Below are 25,244 nucleotides of genomic sequence, written 5' to 3' on the forward strand. Positions count from 1 at the left end.
TAGACCTCCCCTCCTCCTCTGCCCATTGTGTTGGCGGGTGCAGTGGCTGGCCGCTTACGCACAATCGCTCCATTGTGTTGGCGTGTGCAGTAATTGGCCGCTTGCGCACAAGCGCTTCCACGTCCATCGCCCACCCTTTTGGCCTCGCCCCCCCCCTCCCCCCCGATACGTTCCTTTCATTGGCTACCATAGTCTGATGAGCTCCCCCCCTCCCTCTCCCTCCCCCCTCAACTCGCTTTTAAGGGATTACATCTTGAATCATTGCCTCACTTGATACAGCTAATCTGGCTGTGACGGTCCCACCTGATGACGGAGACTTGTGTTGCCTCCGAAACGTCGTGAATTTTGTTTTTATTTTATTTTACTTTCTACGTGACTTTACCGAAAAAACCTAAGAAGATGATTCCTTGCAGTCACGAAAGCTTCAAATCTAGAATTAAGTAGAACGTGTTTATATTTATTTAAAGTTGCGCATTTTGATGTGACGTCGCACATCGTCACAAATATCTGACCCCCCCCCCCCGCCATGTGCGTGACCTGGATGAAGGGGAAACCAGAAGCGAATGGGAATTATTTTTTTATGTCAATAAAATGACCTGTTCTATCGACACACCACTAGGGGGAGCTTTGCCATTAAACACCCACCCATTAAAGCATCATTCTGCAAATACATTAAGTGAAACCGGGTTTTCAACATGACGATTAAGCAAGTGCTGGGTTTTTACCACAAAATCACGACGAAATCCAGCAATAAATCAACAAGTGCCGTGAAAACGGTCAAATAGCAGCATCCAGCCACTTCGGGCAATTTTGGTTGAAAAATGGCAATAATGCGGCAATTATTAGATGAATAACGTTCTAAAATAACGTTTTTGTACGCCTTTTGACGTCCTCTGGTCTAGCACCGTTTGAGACGAGGCTCAAAAGAAAGCTGTCTCTGGTGTGGACCAATCAGTTTCAAGGACAATGCATATACTATCAGTGTTTTTGTTTGCATTCTGACCACAAGTATTGTGATTAATTCAGACATGATTCCTTGCAAAAAGGTTTCAGTTTTGTTGCCAGAAAAGGGGAAAAACCTACTCTTATATTTTGGTACTGGCAAAGGAGGTCTCATGATCAAAAACGTTTAGAGCAAAGCAAAGTCAAGCTTAGCGACTGAGTTTACAGTAAAAACAACCGGAAGGATCGGACTCAAAACGAACAGCAAAGGCATTCGGATGGTGTTACCATCAGCACAACCGAATAGCTATCACCAACATGGAGAACAACTGAACGCCTCTTCCTCCCCATTGGAGGCCGCACGTGAGGGATGAGTGCTGCCTGTGTGAAGGACGCACGGCGAGGACGAGAGGATCAGGGTGCGAGGAGCACGTGGTTCAACAACACGGCCATGCACGAAGTGCGCAAGAAGCAGGGAGGCATGCGCACGGCTGTGTCACGGGGCGAGGGGGTTGGGGTGGTGCCGTCACCCTGGCCAGCCACGAGGCAACACAGCAGGGGGACTCGTCACCGTAGTTTCCCATCTGTACGTGGGTGTATGCTGAACTTCTTTCGCACCGCACGTTGCCAACCGTGCGAATCGGAGGTGCGGGTGAAGGTCAACAAACGAAGAGGGTTGGCACGCCGCGCGGGGTGCGAGGTTTCTGCGGGTGCTCTGGTTACCTCCCCACTTGTTATCATCATCATCATCATAAACACAACTCATCATTCTAACACGTAGCAGACTTTCGCGACCAATATCCATAAGAGGCTTTTTAGGGTTAGATCGCGTAAATGTGTCGTTAAACCCGCCACCACCCGACACAGCCAACTAGTAAGGTTTATCACGCAAACAGAACGTGCCAATTCGTCACTAGTACAGTACACCGGTGTGTTGGAGAGCCAAGCCACAACAATTCGAGTACGACGTTTCGCCAGTAATTACAACTCATTGACTGAAAACGCCTTGAAGTACAAAAAGCCAATGTGGCAGCAGCAGCAGCAAGACCCTCACGCAGAAGAGTTCTGCGACTCGGCGTGGCTCTGCTGGATGAACAATTAAAATATAAACAACAAGGTGCCATCCTTGTGGGAGTGTGCGAGCATGGGTAGAAAAAACCCAATTTTTCCAGCGGCAGGCATCGGGTTTTTCTTTAATATAATTTAACCCGATTTCGGGGAATTAAAACCTGGTTTCATGAATACGAAACTCTGATCCAAGGCTTAGGCTGCTTCCTCGTCGGTGCTGCTATCGTACTCGGGGCCGTCGGGCACGGGGTAGTCGTAGAATGCGGCGGGCAGGTTGGTCTTGATGAACACGAGGAGCTTCTCCTCCACAATCGTGGGCACCGCCAGTGAGTTTCTTAGCTTGGAATGGATGAAGCCCATCGTTGAGAAGTTGGCGAAGTGCGGTTCTGCAATTAGCACCAATTAAACCGGATTTCTCCCAATCTCAGATGATCGGGTTTAATATAAAAAGACAATTAAACCCGATTGGAACAAACCCGACTGTGCCATCCTTGTGGGAGAGCGAGGCGGCATCACAACAGACTGAATGCGGCCGTGAGCTCCACGCTGCCCCGTGCTGCACGCTCGTGAAGAGGGCACGAGCACGAATCTTCTGACTTCGCTTGCCACTTGCAGGCTGTGCGCAGCAAACCCCGATGGCAATCCACACTGAAGCAGCCGGAGTCACTGTCTTACGGATGACAAACGCTCACCACGAGGCTGCGAGTAACGATATAAGAACATCTACTTTTATTTTCTTAAAAACTTCACATTTAGCTCAGTGTTGTACAAACTGTTAAAAGAGCAGGTACTAACCAGACATGTTCATCTTACAAATACAATTTTAACATCCTGTAAAATACTGACCCATCAATGTTGTATCAACAGTAGAGGTAGCAACAGTACAACTTAAAAAAAAAAGAGAGAAAGAGGAATACATTCATTCTTTGGAAGCCTGATGCCGAGTGAAGGCCCGTGCCTGGGCTCAAACCCTGAGAACAAGCCCGCCCAAGCAGGCGAACGACTGGGCCCAGGCAGGGCCCGCACACGGCCAGGCAGACCCAGGACAGAGCACGCTGTGCCATGCAAAACCCAGCAGCGGCAGTCTGTCTTGCGCAACATGCTGGCAGTGGTGGACTTTGCAGGTGGAGAATGTTAACATCTAAAATGTAGCTTCTTGTTTTTTGTTCTTGGCTATGTACGGTGCGAAAGTAGTTTAACATACATAAACAATGCCCTTGCCCGCAATACTATGGGCATTTGTTTATATACAGAATCAGTCTGTGGCTGCTACAGCTACTGAGGAGCCCTTACGGGGTTGAAACTCCTCTGTTTTCCCATGCGGGCCTCATGTTGGTTGAACAAACGTTAACAAAGCAGCAATATCATAATTTATGCTGTTCAGTTTGGCCACTGAAAGATGCACGCTTGAAGGGTTTTACACAGGCCTCTGTATGATATCATGTGGCATAATTTATTATTAGCCTACCATTCCATTTACTCCAAAGTCCACCACTGGATGTTGAAAATAAAAATTTTGTCCAACAGCCCTTGCAGCTCCTTTGGTGAGGCAATAATTGGCTTTTTGCTCAGCATAATTCCGTCCATACTCGATTCGAACCAGAGGGATAAGCTCATCTTGGTTGTAAGCCTCCCCCTGCCTCCAAAAAGAAGCCTTGAACACAAATAACATCGATTGTTGATGGGGCCCAATTGGGCATCCACGAAGTCACGTGGGTGTTGTTACAGCATTCACGATACCACTGGGCCAAAAACCACTACGTACTCGGACACACGACACGTACGCTCCGTTGATGCACTGCAATTGCAATTCGATGACAATCTTAACGAGGGGCGGTCAAAATGTTTCCGGAATGGAACATTACGAGTAAACACATCCACGCACAACTATTTCGCGACACGGTCACCCCGAAGATCAACGCACTTGTTCTATTACGTATGGTACATGGCGACGTGGGGGGGGGGCGCATCAAAATAAAATCTAACATCTCATCGGTTCAACATTTTTACCAACTAAAAACTTCTCACTGTGAAAACGTTTTAACCACCCTTTGCGTTTTTTTTGTAGGAGTCTTCAACGCGCCTACATTTCTGATCAACGGCGATGAGCACGCGGGAATAAACACTTGTTCGGCACGGCTCGGTGGCGGTGGCCGGGATCACGCTGCCAGCGAAGAGAACGGTGGCCCCCCGCTCATGGCTCCAGTTCGAGAAGGTGCCCAGGTGTCGAGTAACGTGCGCGGGCGGAGACTTGGTGGGGTGATCGAAATGCAACGCGGCGGTGGCTGCATGCTGGGTGAGCGCACCGTGCAAGCCCACGCAGCCAGCCCAAGACAACGTGATCTCGCCTTGCTTTCGCATTCCAGTGAGCGACTGAAGCCACCCGCACGCTTTACTCGACACCGCAACACCCCTGGCGGACTGTGGCATGTTCAATCAGCTGGAGCTAGGAGCCAACAAGGAACAGAACCGTCAACGATCACCGCCGCTCTCCACTAGAGCCCACTTCCTCCTCAAAACACCCCCTGCACACGAGACCTCTCAGAATGATGGTAATTGTTTTTAAAGGGTAACACTGTTTTACTTCAATCGCAAAAGCGGTGCACAAAAACATCCATGACAGCAGCTTTCCTTAAACGCAATGGTCTGGAGCCATTACTTGAGTTGAGACTTCAGATCATAATGGTTACCCACCTCGCGATTAGACAATGCAGGGCAAAGGAATGTTCACTGATGAAGGAATTTCACATGACAGCATTGTGTGCAAAACAGAGTAGGCATCGTTAATGCCAGATAATTAATTTGTAAATAGCCAAATCACTATTACATTTCAAATGTTGACAATGCCACAACTGCTGAGCACAGGCCCAAAGGTCCAAAACATCAAATGGTCAGCATCAACTAGCGCAATCAAAGTTATAAAAGATAAGGGCAAACATTTCTCGAATTGAGCAGGGCAGCAAGAGCTTGGGGAAAGAGCCATTGGGAGGGAACGCCATGGCCACTCATGTCCAACCAACATTGGCGTGACATGTGGCCCATAACATCGACAGATCAAGCGTGCTTGACGAAACACAGTTCTTCAACAGTTTGCCGTCAGGGCAGTGGCCTTCATTACAAAAGGTCTGGCAGTGGGGGGCAATCATCGCCGCACGCAATCGACGTAGCAACTGGCAATAGACAACGCTTATATCGTGTACAGGTCCTCGGTCCTGGGTCTCGGTAACAACAGTGTCCACACACTTTGAGAAATATATAACAAACGTAAAAAAAAACAACAACGCAAAACACGAAATAAAGCTCACAGACGTCACACATTTAACAAGTCAATTCGCAATGCCGTTTTGAGCATTTGGAACTTGAGGTATTTGTTCATGACCTTGCCAAAACAACGCAAACTATCTTTGGCAAATATGTTAAGTGTTTCATTGTTTGTAGGTAGCAACATCATAACCTTGGTCCTGTTAACTCACAAAAAACACCGTCGTCATTTTAAAGAACATCAACGCGATTGGTTTTTTGTCGAAAGTAAAGCTGTGTAATACATTTTTGAGGGGCTAAATTAAGCCAATAGTTCTTACTTAAATACGACAGGCCTAAACAGAATAAAAAGAAAAAGCCTGGTATATTTTTGTGAAAACTTTACAATACAACACGTAAAATGTCCGAGCGAATCTTCTTAAAGCTTACTTTTTGGTATTTAAATAAAATCTTTGGTTTCCTGTAAGGTAGAACGTTGTTAAGTTAGAAATGGCTAAGGGAAGCTGGAGTTAACACTACATCTGGACTACACTACCACACGCAGACTCGCCACTCTAAACGCACAGACGGAAGAACACAGTAGTAGTTAAAAGGACATTACCCTGTCGAAACACCATACAGCAACAGCAGCAGCATGGATTCTTTGTAAAACATCTACAACTCATACTTTAGTAACTCGAAACTAACAAAAAGGGGGTCTTTCTAAGCACAAACAAGAGGTAGTAGCTTGGAGTCTAGTGACTCACCTGGGTTTGTTGGGCGTCAAGGGGGGGGGGGGGCTTTGGTTAATTCGATTCTGGGACGAGAGTTCCCAAACCCCCCCCCCCCCCTTCAATGGGGCCCCCTGTGCAGTGCAGCTCACAACAGCTCCCACTTGACAGATCTTCAAAACGACGTCGACGCACGTGTGCGCGCCAGCTCACACGTGCGTCGTGGGAGACATTCAACTTTCTACTCGTGGGGGGGTGGGGGGGCTGACAAAACTGGGAAGGGTGGGGGGGTGTTTGGGAACCGCTGTTCCGACATCTCGTATTCTTCTAACGTCATTCTAGACAACAACAACAACAAGAACAAAGGGGCAAAACGAAAATAATCTCCAGTAACCCAAGCCATGGTGAGATATCAACGCTCTGAACGGACGGAACGCCCGGCGAGTCGGCCGGCGAGTGGTGGCCGCGGCGACCTCCGGGGTTCCACTTCCCCTGCAGCCTCACCTCTCCTCACCCCGAGAGGGCCGCTGAGCAACGCGATAAACAAAAAACACACATTGATATAACACGCACGCGGTTTAGCCGAAAACTCATACAATTACGAATTATTTGGTTTGGGGTAATTTTTTTGGCAGATTTTAGATTTTTTTTTACATTTTGGAAGTTTTGGAAAAGCTCTCGGCAACAATCGCGTGTTGGGTTTTGGCATCTGTCACCGTCGACGCGAGCGTCGCGTCTTCTCCCTCCAGAAGCACACAAATTATTACGTTACCGAACAACATTAACCGCCAGCCTTACTGCATGAAAACACTTTTTTTTTTAAACGGCTGCGTTTGTGAACAAAGTCTACATAAAACACTCTATTGCATACGGGACGCAATGGCTTCTAGAATTTCCGACCCTAAACAGTAGGAGCAGCACCGCAGCCATGGCATCGTGAGGTAGATTTCAATAGCAGTGGGGTCGCGTGGCTCCCGCCCCGAGGAGGCTCCATCCTCCGTCTCAATTGTCTCGCTCCCACCACGGCACGTGCAGGAGGCCGGAGCGGTTCCATCGACGCGGCGGCCGCTGCACGGCGCCCCAACGTCGACATCCTCGCTTAGCAAATGACGGTCGGGGTGCGTTGGGGGCCGTGGGCAGGGGTCCCGACCGGCGAAACATTTTACTCAAAATGCCGCGGTCGCGCGTCGGTGCGAACGCTGCCGTGGCCTCCCGCGCGCACGTGCCGCGACAGGGAACCGCGGCGGAGAGGAGGTGTCGCCTGCTCTAGGCGGAGCCGAGAGCCGTCACTGGGTCGTTGTACAGTAGGTAGTATTGCACCTCGCGGGTGGCAAGGCGCCGTGACGCGGTCGCGGCGGACCGCGACGTTTTGTTCCTGACTTGAGTCACCTGAGCGCTGCGTGAGAACAGTGCGGGTCAGGAGCCGTGGACAGTGCAGAGCCACCCAGGGAAATGCGCGCGACTTACTAAGCTAACTTTGGTTTAACAAAAATAATACGATACTTCTGAAAGGCCTCCTTTGGTGTTGTGGCTTAAATAAACTTCAGGTACAATCACTGACGGTTTCATTAACTCGCTAATCCTGCAGTGGCTTTGCACAATGCACGGTTCCCCCTGAGAGGGCGTGTAACATCTGTAGGTGTTGTCGAGTGGTCGTTCCCAACTTGTCTGCGAGTGGATGTCAACCTGAATGTTATTTTTTTTTACGTTTCCTTTTTTTGTACTTTTAGGAATCCCCTCCGAGGTCACGGCGGGCGCTACAGACTCGGCGCTGGTCGGAGAGCGCAGACTCCGTGCTCGACACGCACGTGCAGCAGCGGCGGGCGGGAGCAGGCTGGGAACGACCGCTCCGGACGCTACGTCAGATGTGAGCGGCGGGCCCCACGGAGCAGGAGCCCATCCACTTTGGGGCAGTCGAGGCGCCGCCGCCGCCGCTGATTTCGGGCAGCGACGCGGACACGGCCGGGCCGCCCCGAGACAGAAGCCGGGGCGATCGCTGGGGCAGACGACCGGCGCCGCCCGTCGCGGCCAGACTCCGGAGCGACGCGCCGCCCAGCGAGCGGCCCGCGTCGTCCTCATCGTCCGACACGCCGGCAGAGTCGTGCGACGCCTCGGAGCACAGGTGCAACACCACGTCCTCCAGCGTGGCCTGCGAGAAGCGTCCCGAGTAGCCGGGAGCCGGGGCACGCGCGCCGTCCATGGGCGACGGCTCGTGGCTCGAGCTGCAGCCGCTCGTGCTGCTGCTCTCGGCGCACGCGAGGGCCGACGACTCGCGCGACCGCTCCGGGTCCAGCGACGAGACGCCTTCGCGTGCCTCCCCCTCGGCCTCCGTGCAGAACAGCGGCCGCTGGCACATCTGCGAAGGCACCGCGACCGTTCACGGTTAGACCGGCGAGGCGGACGCGCGCCTGAACTGGCGGTGTATCGTGAGTCCAGATACGGTATTCAAATACCCCGATGAGAGCGCTCGGAAGTAATAAGGTGAACAATACCGACTGGCGAGGTTTCACTCTCAGTTGAAAGCAGTCGGGCTGTCTAACATCACAGCTGGTGGACTGGCCACAGCAGGTGCAGTCATGTTCCCCCAAACGGAGAATAAAATAATCGCACGAATGCGACTGTGGCGCAGAACAACAAACAGTGGAGCGCATCGTGAACTCGTGTCCACTGTGGGTCTACGGGTCTCTGTGTGAGTCTACGGGGTCTCTGTGTGAGTCTACGAGTCTCTGTGTGAGTCTAAGAGTCTCCATGTGAGTCTACGAGTCTCCGTGTGAAGTCTACGAGTCTCCGTGTGAAGTCTACGAGTCTCCGTGTGAAGTCTACGAGTCTCCGTGTGAAGTCTACGAGTCTCCGTGTGAAGTCTACGAGTCTCCGTGTGAAGTCGTGTTCACTGCGAGTGTTCTCCGACGGCAGGAGTGGTATCCAATCGCGCCGTGCTCTGGAGCCAGCAGCTGGATTCGCAACATCGAGTTGTGGTGACTGCCAAATGTATGTCGGTGCGAAAGGTGGAGGAGATAGAATCTGCCAGTTGAAGCAGGGCCGGGTCAGATCGGCAATTGTGCAACTGATGGATATGCTGGGAGCCCCGTGCTGACAGGGGGCCCCCTAGTGGCCAGGCGACGTGGATGCACGCCCTGGCGCAGCGGCACCACACGAGCGCCCCCTGAATGTCAGCTTCGTGGTCGAGGCGTCCCAATGCTTCTGGTAGGGGAGCCTGCACCACCGCGGGTAGCATCTGTACCCAGGTCCTCGAAACCAGCACCCAAGCTTAAACATTCACAACGACCTATTGATCCATGCTAATATCTCAGTCGGAATGAAACTTTTTTTTATACTAATTCACAAGCGAAAATAACAATTGATTTGAAGCGCACCTTTGAACCGCTCTCTCTGACACCTATGCACATCTGTGTTTGATAGCAGTGGTGGAGCATTCTGTGTGGCATTCACAACAGCAACGTTCCCAACACAACGTTCCCAACGCTTGTCCCTTTTCCTTCCAGGCTTCCACCTGTCCTGGTTTTGCCAGGGTAGCTGTCCTAGGAAATCTTATAAGTTTACTCAGGGAAATAAATGTTCCAGTTTTGTCAGTCGCGTGATAATAACAATACCGATAAACCACTAAAACAATACAATTACGTGTAGTTCTCCCCTGTTGCGGTCTCGTAAAATATTCCTCTTCCCAGGATGTGTCCCGGTTTTTTTTCTACCTCCGAAGTGGCGACCCTAAGTGCACACCTGCGCTTAGCATGGTTGCCTATGTACGGCACGAAAGAAGTTCAACATACATCAACATGCATGTACACCAGGACACACGGTGAAGCGACAAGCGACGTGCCAGTACCGGGAAGTCGTTTGTCTTGGCGCTGCTGCGGCCCAGCCCGAACAGGCCTCGGCCTGCTCCTCGCCAGGCCGCCCTGGAGCCCAGGCCGTCCACAGCCAGACGTGCGTCGCCCTGTGGCAGCGAGGAGAGAGAGGACGACGCGGCGGTTACACCACGTCTCGCTTAGGGCAGCAGCAGCGCGCCTGGCCACTGCGGTTATCAGTTTTGCTCACGTTATCTCTCACCTGCGAGTGCCGATTCTCGACAACTTGGCTGCTTACGTATTTCAGACAGACTTAATAATTTGTTAAATATTTAGCCCCTGGGTGTGTGTTTTAAAAAGGAATTCCTTTACCGTACGAGGTGATAGTCACTATTAATTTGCGGTGGATGTTGGTGGATTGAGCGATTTTCCATAGCCGGGTGATTCGCGGTTGTTGTTTATAGCCAAAAAACTGTTGGATCGTCCACGACATCAGTAATGTGCCAATCAGCGGGTAACCTTGAATCACGCTTTGGTTAGGAATTACTTAAACCAATAATTTTCCAGTTGATTGTGGGGTAAATAAATATTAAAACATCGATGAGTGAGATATTAAGGATTGAAAGTCATAGAGCCTCCTTCAGGAATAACAATGCTTGCTTGGCTAATTAACTACAGCGCTGTACGCGGAATCGCTGCCCTGCTTTCACCGTCCAACACCCCCGGCAACAGGGCTCACTGTGGGCGAGGCCCTCTGGCTGCCACCCACGGGAGCGGGAGGCCCACGGCTCGGTGCCAGACGTCGCATCACAGCTGGGTATGGAGGGAGCGCGTGAACAGGGGATGGCACTCTTCCCCTCGGGTGGCTCTGACACAGGGGCGCAGATTCCACATTCCCGTGGCGGGAGCCAGTCTCTCCAAACGACAGCCACCGATGGCTTCCCAGAAAATGGCAATCTATTTTATTGACCTCGCAAAGACGGCCGGTTGAGTTGACCTTCACAATTTGGAAAATTCAGACTTAGATGCCGGGTGCCACCGCACTGCCGACCCCCCTGGCAGGCCAAGACCTTGAAGCTCTCGGCCTGCCAGGGGGTGGCCACAGTGCTCCGATGAGGCCTCCCCGCCCTGCCACGTTCTCTCGCTAACGACGTTAACCGGCGGTCACACATCCCCGGGGGGGAGATGTAAATCACGGCGGCAAGTTGTGGCACGGCCGCCTGTATTTTAACGATGCGGCGGGGGGGAGATCATCGCCTCCATCAGCTCATCGTCAAAACGTCTCATCATTTATTAAAACGCAGGCTGCCGTGCCTCGACTTGTCACGCGTGCTCGTATTCCCAGCCGCCTCTGCTCGTGAGATGTGGACGAGTGCAGATATGTCACGGTCCAAGCAAACAAACAAGTTGATTATGAATGAGATGATAATAATATCATAAGGAGACCTTGGAGTGGAGGCGCCCGCCGTGGGCAGCGGAGGACGAGGCGAGGTGAGCGACCGTGCCAGGGCTGCCCCCTCCTCCTGCCCCCTGCTGCTGCTGCCCCGGGAAGAGAGCACGCTCAGCCTTGTTGTACGAGCCCCTGTGTGGAGACATCGCGTACACGCACACACACACATCAGCCCCGTAGCGTGCCTTGTGGTACCAGCCCCTTTTTGAAGCGGGGACATTCAATATAAAAGCTCGGGATAGGGGCGGGCACAACACAGGCAATGTAAAATACATTTAAAGCAAAATGTAGTGTAACATTCACACTTATGTTTGGAGCGTATCGCTATTTTCACTCATTAAATGCATTTCAACAGCCTCTTCCGTATCGTGGCGGCATTCTCCGTCAGCCTGCATTTTATCCAAAAATCTCACCCCTTTGGTACCGAAAGCGAGAGGGGTCACCGTGTGGGAATCCGCCCCGCTGTGCCGGATCTCTCATCTCCCTTCCCGTCCCGTTTGAGTGACGTTTACACGGACGCCGTGCACCGTAGAAAGCTAATGTTGTGGACGCTGAAGAGGAGGAGTGAAAATGTGCGCAGCGTGCGCCTCCACCGCGCACACCACCCGTTTCCTTCTCTTCCAGCAGCGTATGCGAAACGTCTTTGAAATGTCAACGCCACGTTTTGCCCGCCGCCAGGTTCACCGAGCGCCGCTGTGCTCTCGCGCATCCAGCCTTAGAACCGGCACGAGCGTCCAGCCCCGGAGACACCCGCGGGGTGGGGACGAGCGCACGCGCGACCCCTGCCTGACCGCGTGCCTCCTTCACCGGCGCACATTCGCCGGAGCGTGCTGCGCGGCAGCACGTGTGACTTGCAAATAAACCACGGCCCGGCGAAGGAGTTTGTTTAAATTGAGATGTTTGGACAAGGGTTCACTGGGTTCTGAGAAATGTCGATAATTCACAATGTTTACGAAAGCATTTCAAGCGGAAAAAAATAATGTCATAATGTGATAATGCTGTCAAGTTATGGTGCTCCTCACATAAGACTGACTGTATGGTGCAATTTATAATTACCGTTTTAAACAGGGAAGGCACATCAGCCACAAGGTCATTGGCATCATTGATAAGCAACATTTTTACAGAAGTTAAACTACATCTTGGAAAACCCATGAAACCATAGCACAGTGCAATGTATGAAAATACACACATGCACACTGATCATAAAATATATACGGGCTATACATTTACATTGGGTAGCAAGGTGGGTGCAGTGGTAAACACTTGTGCCCTGCAGAAAGAAGGGCATGGGTTAGATTCCCAACATCGGATGCCTCTCTGCGTGGAGTTTGTACGTTCTGCCCCTGTTCTGCATTCGTTTCCTCTGCGTTCCCTGGTTTCCTCCTATAAGCTAAAGAAACAAAAGGTAGCTAGCATTGGCCAAACATCCTAATGCCAATAAATGACCTTGCCTGTAAATGACGAAATTGGGATCACAGAGAGCAAAATCGCTCCCACTGCGAATACTCGGTAGGCCCCTCAAGAGTATTGAGACTTAGGCTTCCCTGGATAAACAAGCGAAATAATAACACCGATGATGGTGATACATAAACTATCCACCGACGCCTCTGAGCCCATCGCACACACGGCGCAACGGTATCTAGCGCGCAAACGATGCTAATGCAGTCGTATCACGAGCAAGAAATACCGTACAGTACATCGATGGCGAAGGGCAAATGAAGCGGTTAAGGGAGCGCGGTGCGTCTCTCCGGTGACTCTCCCGTGACACGCGGGACGGCTCCTGCTGCCCGACACGGCTGCCTCTCTGCCGAGTGGCTCTGCTGTGGATCAGCGCTGTCCCTGCTCCATCACGAGCGAGCGTCCTCAGGGCGCGCGGCTCAATTAAATCATTTTATTTATTCCCGATGATTCCGCCTGCCCGGGCGATCGCCCATCGATCGCGCTCGGGGTGACGTGCGAGGGGGCCCGGCGATGTCGAGGTGTAAATCCACCCTCCACCCCTCCACCCCTCCACCCCTCCACCCCTCCACCCCTCCACCCCCCACACTCGCCCCCGGGGGGAGCCGCATGCGACACTCTCCGTTGTGCAAGGTCATTACACAAGCACCCTGGAGCAGGGAGAGGTTGGACAGGCGACACTCCCAGCGACAGTTTCTCCCCCGAGGTCGGCATCGTACTCGAGATCGGCGTCGTGAACAACAAAAGCTGATTCACGTGCGACGCAGAGGTGGAAGTTTTAAGGCAACATTTCACAAGATGCGGGCAAATCACCGCTGTGTCCTGCCGATTTGCCAGTTAACTATTGAGAAAGTGGAGGAAAGTGGTTGCCACTAACACGTGAATCAGCAGGCCCCACGCGCAGCCTTCACCACCATGCAGTTTCAATTCGCAACAGAACCCAGCCACTTATGCTCCACGATTATTCTGCACTGGCCTGTGACCGTCTCTCATCACGCCAGTTTCTCCACACAGAACGTCCTCTCCGCACGGCAGCCACAACGGCACTTCCCTGACAAGGTCTTGGAAGACTCAACGTCGTTCACTTCCGTAAAGATTTCAACTCTCTTTTTTTGGTTTACGGCATGCACGGGAGGGCCACGGTTTACATCGCCGAGGGACGAGGGGAAATTTGCTGGTGGCAAAGCCACGGCGACGCTCGAACGCGCCGGCGGCAACCGTGGCTGTGACGGTGCACAGACCCCAACCCCACGGAGCAGCGGCGACGGCCGCCACGACAGCGGTTTAGGAGTTTGGCGCAGAACAGGAGTTTGCGCGAGGGCGCTGCACGTGGGCCCGGCATCAGCTGGCATCGCCAGACTCGTTCTGCCGTAAAGATGACCACCGTTTACCACAGCACGCAACGCACCCAGCCTAGCATTCACGTGCGAGTCTTGAGAAGGGCAAGTTGTCACCCTGTTCCTCGCGCCAGGTGGAGTCACTGCCACAGTAGCCAAATATCTTGTGAGAGGCGGGGGTACCAAAGTGCTTATATCCCTCACATGTCACACGTACTATATGTACATTTTATGTGTAAATGATTACGAGTTAGCGTTCATAGCTAATTATAAGTGATGTTCGATGCTAAGCTTGTTCCTATATGATAGTGGGTTAATTCGTTTGATTGCAATATATGATATGTCTTGATTTTGTTAAATACATTGACTTAAAATTTCACCCAATGGGTCACGATGACCTCCATTGCACAAACCAGTCGGTGCAGGGTGTTGAACGAGCCAATTGGTCACAGAGCGAATAACGTCACAGGGTATATCGATACCACACACGTGGACATCACTTACAAACGCACATGGACACGATGATGCAGAGGCAAGCACACCGCAAACACCGTGCGACGTGTGTGGGGAGAGGGCGGGGGACGCGTGGGCTCTGGGGAGACAGCGATGTCCGTCGCGTGTTTGCTTTACCCAGGCTGCGTGTTCATGAATCGGTGATGTGGAAGCCAAAGCAATTGACTGTCCTGATGCGACTGGCAAGAGGCATCACCAGGCATCACGTCCGTCGCCTCCGTCTCGTCACTCTCTGCCACCGCCGCCTATCGCAGTCGTTACCACTGCCACGCTCTCACTGCGAATTGGCCTCCTCCTCCTCTTCACTTCTCCGCGACCGCTACGGCTGCAGCCCTTTCTCGTGGAGCCGTGAGCCCCAATTCCTCGAGCGGTCGCTAGGACGTCCCCTCTCGTCTGCACTGCAGCTGCCCTCCCCGCAGGGACGCGACGCGTCACCTCCCTCACTGCGGAAACTCCGTTCGTCAGTCCTGCGTGCGTGCGCGTGCGTATTGGCACTGCAGCAATGAGAAGCCTGCCCCCGGCTGCCCTCGTCGCGCTGGGGCGGCGGGGTGGGCAGCAGCGGCGGCGGTGGTGTACCTGGCCTTGGTGCGGGCGAGCAGCACGATGAGGCAGAGCACGATGCAGGCGAGCGCGATGCACACGCCGATGGTGATGGCCGTGGCGGAGCCGTCGCCCGGCACGTCGCCCCCCGCCGACTCCTCCGCCCCTTCCGCCGGTGCCGAGCCTCCCCCTGCGCGTGGCACACGGGGCGAGGCATGAAGCGCGGGGCACGGGGTAGCGAACACGGAGAACACGGCACGTGCACACGTTCAACTTCTTTTGCGCCGCACGGAGCCGACCGTGCAGGAAATAAAGCACGGAGCACGAAGCGAGGAGCGGGAGCAAGGAACACGAACTGCGGAGCACGGAGGAGGAAGCGGGCAGCGTGGAGCGAGGTGCGGCGACAGCGCTCACCGTGCGCGTGCGAGGTTCTGGCGCCGCCGGGTTTCCGGGCGGCCCCGCCGGGCTGAGCGCGCGGGATGTGGACGCGGACGGGCGGGGAGCCGGGGCCCGGGCCGCTGGCCGTGACGGCCTCCACACGGAACACGTACACCTCGCCGGGCTGCAGGCCGTCCACGCGCGCCACGCGCTCCGAGCCTGCGGCAACACCGCCACGCGCACAACGGGGAGGGGGGGGGGGGTCCGGAAAATAATATTATTATTACGAATCATAAGGGTACTGTACCAGAGTTACCCAGCCGAGTCTGCAGCGCTGAGACGCTGGGTTGCAATCCAGGTTTGCCGTGCTCAATATAACTTGACCAATGCTTCCAGTCAAACAAACCCCCAGGGTCCGAACGGCGTGGGGAGAAACCCATCCAGCAGTGGATTGACAAACAGTGACCGTGCATGTCCTGTGTGCACGCTGGCGGCGAGCGTGGAGTCACAACGGCGGGGTCCTCGCGCCCCCCCCCCCCTCTCACTCGACCGGTGTCGCCGCCGTCGTTCTTGTTGTTATTCTGGGCTCGTGCGTGTCGGTCGCACGTGCGGCCCATCGTGCATTATGAATGTGGGAGGATGAGAACATCGAAATTGGCTTCTTGAGTGAAATGGAATTGAACGGTCGTGCTGCACTCGGTGTGTTCCGAGTTGCGGTGCACCCCCCCCCCCCCGCGGTGTTTCAGTGCGAGCTTGTCCGTGTGCCACGAGCCACAGTCTCCTCCGCGCTCAGCACCGCGAGGGCGTGAGGATCGCTCCGACCCGGTGATGCCGCGCGCTGTGATTTACCGCGCGGCAGGTGCAATCAGCGGCTTCATGAATGGAAATGATCGTGATCGTTATACGAGGCAGGGTGGCGGCCGTTTTCGCGGGCCTCTCTCTCACGTGTGGCGGTGAGAGGCCCGTGCCAGCGCCTCGCCCGTTACACCGTGGTGCTGCCAGCGTGCCGTGCGTCCAGTGCCCACGACGTACCGTGGGTGTGCAGCGAGCGCCACGCGCCGGCGGCCCACTCCTGCGGCGTGCCGTAGAGCACGGTGTAGCGCGTCACCGTGCCGTTGGACTCGTCCGGGGGCTGCCAGGCCACGAGCGCCGAGCGGGGGCTCACGGCCGCCACGCGCACCTCTCCCGGGCGGCCCGAGGGGCCTGCGGGGCGCACGGTCACACGATGAGCACCGCCTCGGCAGCCCGCGGGGCCCGGTCTACGCGCGTCGCTGCCCTCACGAGCGCCCATGGAGCCGCTCGCGGCTGTTGGCGGGCGAGCCGGCGGTAGAAACTTCACGGCATCACGACGGGGGGCCGGTCTCCCCGTAGGACGATCGAAGTGGATTTTTCGTTTAGCACCGCGAGCGTGCAGACGGACGGGAGAGTCGGTGACCGCTAGTGGCGGCAATAGCGGCCTCTTAAAATGAATGAATTTAACCTGGGGAAAACACCGTGGCCCAACGCCCGTCACGTTCAATCAAATTACCGTGAAGTCGAGAGATAACGACTGAAAGGCACGAAACTTTGTCTAAAGCTCCTTAATCAATTAAGACGCCAACTCAATTAACCGGCCCGGCATCGCGCGCGACCTACAATCATTTTGCTCCGAGTCAGCGGTTCGATTCCCACGGCTAGCCCCGTAATTTCCAAGGGGAATTACCAAAATAAATGAGCCATCTATTCTAAAGCAGATGTTAAGGACCGAGCTAAAGGGTCATTAATAAGATTAGGCCACTGTGTGGCTGAAAACAGAACTCGAAAACCTAAAATTACCTGTCACTAAATTGCAAAAAGAAATAAAAGCTTGTATCAGACAAGAATGGTATCACAAGTCTCTCTCCTCGACAAGATGTTTTGCATCTCTGTGTATGCTCAGCTGGTTGAATTCAGGACATCAATCACACTGCTCCAATAGCTCACGTTCAGCGCGCGCGACGAGACAGGAACCAGTCCTGAAGGATCCAAGGCCCCAAGCTGCACGTGACTAGGTGCTTCCCCGGGTCGCTGTAGCCATCCCTCACGGCCTTGCAATGCTACAATCCATCTCACTCTTACATCGCAGCTAATCTCATCGCTCCGTCTCTGCAGTGCTCATCTTCGTGGTTCCCTGCTCTGGCTGCCAATCCATCAGCAGTCTACGAACGCGGCGACCCGAGTTCAATTCCCGCTCACGGCCAACACCAGTCATCATCATCTGAACCAGTCCTGAGCCTCCCCTAAGTCGACTCAGCCTCACATGAGTACCTGGTGTGGTGAGTAAAAACAACGCCACTGGGGAGACAAAGGCGGCCGGGCGTGGTGTTGGCCACCCGCCCCCTCGTGTGCCGTGTTGGCCTTCATAGGTGCTTGCTAACAGGACTTGCCCCAAGACTCTGTTAAGGCTACACGTTTAGGTATTTGCGGTTTATGCACATCCGTGCATGGGTATGCGTGTGTGTGTGTGTCCATACGTTCCGCTATATTCCCAATCCTGCACAAGGTGACACCATCTGTCGTCGTTCCTAACAGTAAATCAGGTTACCACCACAGATCGTTGGAACGGAAACTAAATATTTAAACAGCGGCACCAGGCGCGTCGATGCCGGCTCTGGCTGACGGGCGCTCTCGCAGCCCCGGGGGCCCTCGGCCGCGGTAAACGACGACGCGGCACGACAACAAACATCCCCCGAGCGCGAGTCGAGCGCGCCGAGCCGCCCGGGCAGAACACGGCAGGCTCGCGCACGGCGCGACGGCGAGCGCCGCGTCACCGAGCGCCACAGCGGCGGTTAACGGAGGTCGCGGTGAGGTCGCGGTGCGATGGACGCTCGCGGGCGGTGCGCCGGGAGAGGTGTGCCGCTGGTGGGGAATGCCGCGGTGCGTCACGTGAGTGCAGATATGTTGGTGTACTACAGTGATGGACAGTGTGACGTGGATATTCATAATTAATGTTCACAATTAGTTGTCCAGGAGATACATGCCGAGTCATAGGACTCTTTTTCAGAAGGGTCCTGCCGCTACATTGGGTTTTTAATTTAAGATTGATACGGCCAATAGATGAGTGTGTATACATGCAAACCTGAGCACGTGAAGAAAAACGCACACGTGCCAGGGGCAACACTCTATACCCGTACAGATGGAAACAGATGGCAATTGCTCAAATTGCCGTACCGCCATTGCGAAGCGAGTTTCACAACCTTTGTGTGATCCACCAACCCTTGCCTCCATAATGCTGGATGACAGGCTGCATAGCCACCGCCGTCTAGCGGCGTAGTGGCGTGTAGCACACTCGTGTGTGGTGTTTGGGTCTGTGACACACTCGAGCGGTGTGGGCATGTAACACAGAAGCGGCGGCGGCGTTGTTGGTGTTGTTGCGCGAGGCAATGACGACCGTCCGCGGTGGCGGCGTCAAACACTCGGAGCAACGTCGCCGTGCTCTCAGCCAGGGCGCGGCGTCGCGCCGGTGAGCGCCCCGCGACCTCGCGGGGGTGAGTGTGGGGGTGAGTGTGGGGGTGAGTGTGGGGGTGAGCGTGGGGGCGAGTGTGGGGGCGAGTGTGGGGGGGACGCACGCTCGGGCGGGGTGGAGTGGTACACCACGGGGCTCCAGGGGCTGAGCAGCGAGCCCAGGTGCAGGCGCACGGCGAACTCGTAGCGCGTGTCCGGCTGCAGCCCTTCCACCAGCAGCCGCTCCTCCGTGCTGCCGCGCAAAGCGGCGGCACAGAGCGGCACAAGGGGAGCAAACAACAACAGCAACACGTCACACACGCGGCGTGCACAGTACACGCAGCACGCATCCACGCAGCCTGCGCTCGCAACAAGACGTCACACACGTGGCGTATGCACGGCATACACACACAGCGCGCACACGGCACACGCGATATACACACACGGCGCACACGTGGCATGTGTGTACACACGTGAAGCCTGCACAGCGTTTGCAGCGCGCGCACATCCATCGTGGCCAGGTCATCCCTCAACCTGCTCGACGTTCCAAAGTCAAGGGCAGTGAGTGCCAGAAATCGTTTCTCCGTGGCTGGTCTCGCTCTCTCCGGAACTCCAATCCCCTCTTCACATGTGCAGCAGCAGCAGCAGCGGCAGCAGCAGCGGCAGCAGCAGTGACAGCAGTGGCAGCAGCGACATCTGCCTCTGCACCTGGTGCACCAGGCTCGTAGAGCGCTTGAGGAACTCCGAGCCGGGCTCCGTGCCTCCGAGTCACGTGATAATATTCATTACCCCTAGTTGACGACGACGATGATGAAATTAAACTAAAGCATTTTTTTATTTTACCAGGTAAGGCCCACTGAGCTGTGTAGCTCTTTTTCACAAGTGACCTGGTCACAAATGATATCTCAACAAAGTGGCTTATCACGTGGACATTTATAGCAGCCAAATGCTCTAAACGCGTGTTCTAAATGTGGAGGGAAAATACCAGAAAACCCGGACAAAAATCCACACGACCACGGAGAGAGAGAGACGCAAACTCCAAATATACAGCAGCAGGCGTCAGGGCCGGGATCGAACCCACGACCTCCTGCACACCATCTCGCCCTCCCGACGCCTGCGATTATCCCGCACAAGAGCAGCTACAACAGTCGCGCTGGAGAGAGTCCTGCACGCGCCGGCAGCCCCCCCACTCACGTGTGGACGTAGCGCACGAGCGACGCGTTCTTGAGGCCCACGGGGTTGCAGCGCAGCGTGTAGTTGAGGCTGCCGCCGCCGTGGCTGAAGACGGGCGCGAGCCAGTGCAGGGCGACGGCTCGCGAGCCGTTGGTGCGCGCGTGCAGGCGGTGCGGCGGCGGTGGCGGCGGCGCCGACTTCCCACGCACGGCTGGGGGGTACGTGGCAGGGGGGGGGGCATGGGAGGCGTACGTGTGAGCGCGTGATTGCGTACGTGCGTGCGAGTGAGTATGTGTGTGCGACAGAGGTCGCAACCGGGTACCCGATACCCGTACCCTACCCGATACCCGGCTACCCGTACCCGGCCGGGTACGGGTACCGTGTACCCGTTTGCGACCCTGGTGCGGCCGGGTACGGGTAAGGAATCAAAACCCGTTTGCGACCTCTGGTGTGCGAGTTTGTTTCACAGTGTGAGCGTGTGTGTTTGTGTGCGTGCGTGTGGGGAGCGGTGGCGAAGCGGTTACCGCGTTAAGATGAACTCGACGACCCGAGTTCGATTCCCTCTCACGGCCAATGGTAGTGATGATTATCCGAATCGGTTCTGTGCCTCCGCTAGGTCGACTCAGCCTCAAATGAGTAGCTGGTGCGGTGTGTAAAAAGATCGCTACTGGGGAGACAAAGGCGGCTGGGCGTGATTCTCGCTAACAGCACTTGCCCCAACAGTCTGCAAGGCTAGATGGAGGATCTTTGTCTTTTGTGAGCGAGTGCGCATGTATGTGCATGAAGGTGAGCAAGTAGGCATGTGCTGGGAGCACGTGTGCATGCGGTACACGAGTGCTGAATGAAGGCCTCCCCATCGAGTGCCGCTCAAGGGCGTTGTTTGACCATACTTCTCTACGCTGGTCAGTGTGGAGTGGTAAAGAATATCACTCACCACTAATAAAAAAACATGACCAGGAATCAAACTCATCGAGCCGGGTGGCATGACGGTTAGCACAAGTGCGCTAACCGCCGTGCCACCGCTCCATCCCATTCTACATAATAACGCAACGATTGCGAAACGGTAGAAGCTGCTGCTGCGACCCATGACGTGTGAATGCAGCAACTGCACGGCCACCATAACGCTGGGTAGGCCAAAGCTCCGTTAGGCGAGACCGTTCATATCGCCGACCATTTGGGTTGTGAAAATTGACCCGTTTAGTTGTTCCAACAGGAAGTGTAAACAACGTTTTGCTGCTCGCATTGTGATCGACCCCCGCGTGGGTTTCCTGCGCCTCCTAACAGCAATATTATGCCTCTCACACGGTGGCGAGTCCAGAGAATTCCACTTGGGGGGAGGCGCGGGGGTGGCGGACGACAGCAAGGAAAATGAGTTCCGTCCTCTCTCCGTTTCCTGCCTCCTTGAATCTCACAACGCGTCACTCCACGTCTGTGGACCTCCTAGTCCCATCTGGCTGGGGAGCTCCAACTCACAACAGTGTCCTGCATTTCACCAGGATTCTCTCACCGAGATTCTTTACCCTCATTTTGCATTGGCGACACGGGTACGCAGAGCTACATCGGTAACATATATATTAATCAATAGGGTCTCTGTAAAATTTAGGACATAGGAGAGGCCACCGCCACATAATGGCCTACCCGTGTGAATAATGTGAGTGGGTTCCAAATGCCGTTTTCGAGCAGGTGGCAGCAGTTGATTATTCCCTGCAGATATTGCCTCTGGGTGGCAGGACACGAGCACTTGGTACACGCGCACTGCCAATAAAAACCTCTCGGCTATCCCAATCACCCAGGTCCACTAAATCAATCAGTAGCCAGCGAAGCGGTGGGGGAGGGGGAGATTTAGAATCAAGCGTAGCCAAATGGCCCTCGTTCCCATTCTCAAGCCCGAAGACTCCTCTGTGTTGAAGGCCGTGCCTCCGGGAACTTCCATTCGGATGGCCCATGGTGGTCCAGGCTCTTGTCTGATCCTGATGAGTGCAGGACCCCTTGGTGGTGGTGGTGGTGTTGTGGTTCCGGACCCAGCCAAGTGGTGTTGGTGCTCGACCCTCATTCGAGGAACCCGATTGGCAGAGGATGGATTGGCAGTTTGGGGAAGCTGCCCAAGTCACTCTGTGGCATTATTGCCATGAATTGTATCGCAACGTAATGAGAACAATTTCTTTGTTATTCCCCCACTAAAGCATTACCAATCGATGTGATATTTCTGCAAAGAAGACCTCAGTTTAGGTAACGATCGAGCGTGCAGCAGAGCACCAGCCTCTGAAGTGGAACACTGCAAGTTCAACTCAAGTGATGCCATCAATCCTCTCGAGTCAATAAAACGAGTACCAGTTTGTGAGAAGTGGTTGTCCTGTTATAAATGGGCTCAGGGCTTCCCTAGAGGAGGCGAGCATCATCCACGCTCAGTCCGAGCCAGGGGAGACGCTTCCTCCCCGCCCGGCCGCAACGTCGCGTGCGGCACGGAGCGCTCGGCCCCCCGCGGCCGCGTGGCGCGAGAACCTCACCCGCACAGTCGGCCGTGCTGATGGTCTGGTCCGCCTCGTATCCCTCGCCCTCGTCGCTGTAGGCGGACAGCCGCACCTGGTACTTCTTCCTGGGCTCTGCGGGGGGAGGAGGAGGAGGAGGAGGAGAGGAGACCAGCGAACGCATCAGCTTCGTGCCCCAGGGGAGAATTCTTAACCAGGTCCATTTGTTGCACAAACAATGATTGTTCAACTTCAGCGCGATGGGGGTGGGCGGCGGTAATCGTGGTGAGCGCCCACTTTAATGCAGCTGATGAATGATACAGTTTAACATCAATTGCAATTATCAAAGAACAATGAGCCGATTGACAGTATCTGACGGTGGATAATCTACGCAAAAATCGATACGTCCACGTGGCCCGAGCGGCATCTGGTGCCGAAGACCCTCGCACGCGACCATATGCCGGTCACGTGGCACTCTCGCTACAAAGGGACATTTCTGGTGGAGTCGCGGCGCCCTGCCACGTGGGGACGCAGAGGCCTTGTGTTTGCCAGCGAGCGAGAAGTGGCCATGGGGCCCCCCTCCGCTCTGTTTGTCTGTCACCGCGTGCGCGGCGGCCCTGTGCTTGCCGCCGCGCACGATCCGTCGCATTTCATGCGTGGCGTCGGAGTGAAATGCCGTGCGTGCCGTTTGTCGGTTATTTGATCCTAGAAATGAAAAAACTAAGGACAAAACTAAACAGACTACTTGACTGATTTGATAACTTCACACAGAATGTATCACAAAGCACAGGGGAAATAGATGAGATACATCGCAATGTGTGTGCCCAACATTGCGAGGTGACTACCGGTGAATGAGTAATATGCACCTTCATTGTCCTCGGGACAACGGAGCTCTATTTTCTTCTCACACTAACACACAATACAACGTGCTGACCCGAGAAAAAACTTTCGCTTTAGAGAACTGACCCCATGCAGGAGGCAGTGGTGATTTAATTCTGAGTGATCTAATTTATGTAAGTGGGGACAAGTGGGCCTGCAACAGGTGGTCACCTCCAGTTGGCCACGGGTGACTCGCTCGCCGCTAGCTACGCAACTCACTGAACACACCACAAGTACAACACAGACGCACGACTACCCCGCGATGACATTACAGTGAGCAAACACAGTGCGGTTCAAATTATATTACTTATGCACCCTATTGCAGCGTAATTTGCAGTTTATCTGAAATGTACAAATAATCAACCAACATTTTGAACATGTCTCGACAAAATTGACAATTATCGATGACGGCCAATTTCTATATTGCTGCACTGCTACATATTGTGGATATTTGCCCCGACTCGTTTGAGCAAAACGTGTAGACATGTAAGTCACCCTCCCGGTCCCTGCACGTGGTGTCCCCCTCTGGCTGTCATTGCGCACCGACCGCGTGGAACTTTCACGGCTGGCTCAGGTCGCCAACCGACGTGAGAGCTCCGCTGAACCCTCACCCCGAGCACGGAGACGCGTTGATTCTTGACCAAATGCAAACCGATGATCGCACTTACCTCAACGCAAAATAACTACCCTTGACTAACCCACAAATCTGCACTTCTTGCTCTTATCAGTGGACAAGCACTCCCCGTTATCCTCAACATTCGTGGATATCAGAGTCCCCAAGGACTCGTGGAAAGGGTGGCTGTTACACAAGAATGCTCGCGTCGTCCATGATGCAGCAGTCGAGATAGGAGTTTCTGCTTTTCCTTCCATCCATCTTATCTGACAAGCCCAGAGGCCCCACGGCAAGCGGGGAGCCTTGTGCATTGGCTGATCAACGTGCACCCCGATCACAAGAGGGCATGTTTGAGAGAAGGGCGGAAGGCTCAGAAATTAAATGCCAGAGAAAGTTGCACCAGCAGAACATTGGACCCTACGGTAATGCACAGCCTTGTCTCTATACGCACAGTACAATAGTGGAAAACGGGCGAGGCAGTGTCAATTCTTCATAAGATACACGAAATAAAAAGTCTAACAATTTGAAAGTGCTGAAATGAACCTACTGTTTTTCGACCAGTGGTGTAATCTCCACATTCCTATGGAGGGGACCAGTCTCTCTTTAGCACAATCACCCTTGGTCAGTTAAGCTCCTGTCATATCTTGGAAACGACGATAGCCGGCCTCCATTTTCTATTCGAATAGGAGCGCCACCAATTTTGCTTGTGAAGAATAGAAGGGTGCACAATATAAACAAAGGCCACGCATTCCGCTAAGAATCGCCAAATGCTTCAAAGCACGTTTGTCTCCTTGTGATCTTTTCACAAGGAGCGGTTAATTTTCTCAGAAATTGGCCTTTCTTTTTGGGGGAGGGGGGTGGCAGGGGTGGGGGCGTAGTGGGGGGTGGGGGGCGGGGGATTGCCCCGACCGCCGCCCTGCGGCGTGCACCCTGACCCCGAGACGGTAACTCAGCCTCCTGGGCCGCACCGCCCCGGCTTAGTGGGGAGAACAAAAATCCCTGAAGAGGCCACCCCACAAAGAGGCCCCCCCGCAGCACGGCCAGCTCGTGAGAGCGGCTCCCAGCGGGGGTGTCCACCCGGGGCGGAGGGCGCCGCGGCCGAGAGGCCGACCCCCCATCGGGCTGCGTGGAGGTGCGAGCGCTGGGCGGGCGGAAGGGCAACTGCCCTGCGGCTCACGCAGCGGGG

At 54.5% G+C, this 25,244-nt stretch overlaps 1 protein-coding gene across 1 annotated transcript in view; it reads right to left on the reverse strand.

Moving 5' to 3' along the window:
- Window positions 1–2,775: 2,775 nt before the first annotated feature.
- The window catches only part of PRTG (protogenin), a 119,669-nt gene continuing 97,200 nt past the window's right edge, over window positions 2,776–25,244 (reverse strand). The window contains exons 12-20 of the mRNA XM_078862375.1: window positions 22,606–22,701; window positions 20,120–20,309; window positions 19,051–19,178; window positions 16,496–16,666; window positions 15,500–15,682; window positions 15,122–15,275; window positions 11,234–11,369; window positions 9,826–9,936; window positions 2,776–8,337 (exon numbers count right to left, since the gene is read on the reverse strand). Of these exons, the coding sequence (XP_078718501.1) occupies window positions 7,843–8,337; window positions 9,826–9,936; window positions 11,234–11,369; window positions 15,122–15,275; window positions 15,500–15,682; window positions 16,496–16,666; window positions 19,051–19,178; window positions 20,120–20,309; window positions 22,606–22,701 (1,664 nt within the window). The 3' untranslated portion in view covers window positions 2,776–7,842. The remainder of the gene's footprint in view (window positions 8,338–9,825; window positions 9,937–11,233; window positions 11,370–15,121; window positions 15,276–15,499; window positions 15,683–16,495; window positions 16,667–19,050; window positions 19,179–20,119; window positions 20,310–22,605; window positions 22,702–25,244) is intronic.

This window comes from Lampetra fluviatilis, chromosome 13 (genome assembly GCF_964198595.1).
Source record: "Lampetra fluviatilis chromosome 13, kcLamFluv1.1, whole genome shotgun sequence".
In the NCBI taxonomy this organism is placed as follows: Eukaryota; Metazoa; Chordata; class Hyperoartia; order Petromyzontiformes; family Petromyzontidae; genus Lampetra; species Lampetra fluviatilis.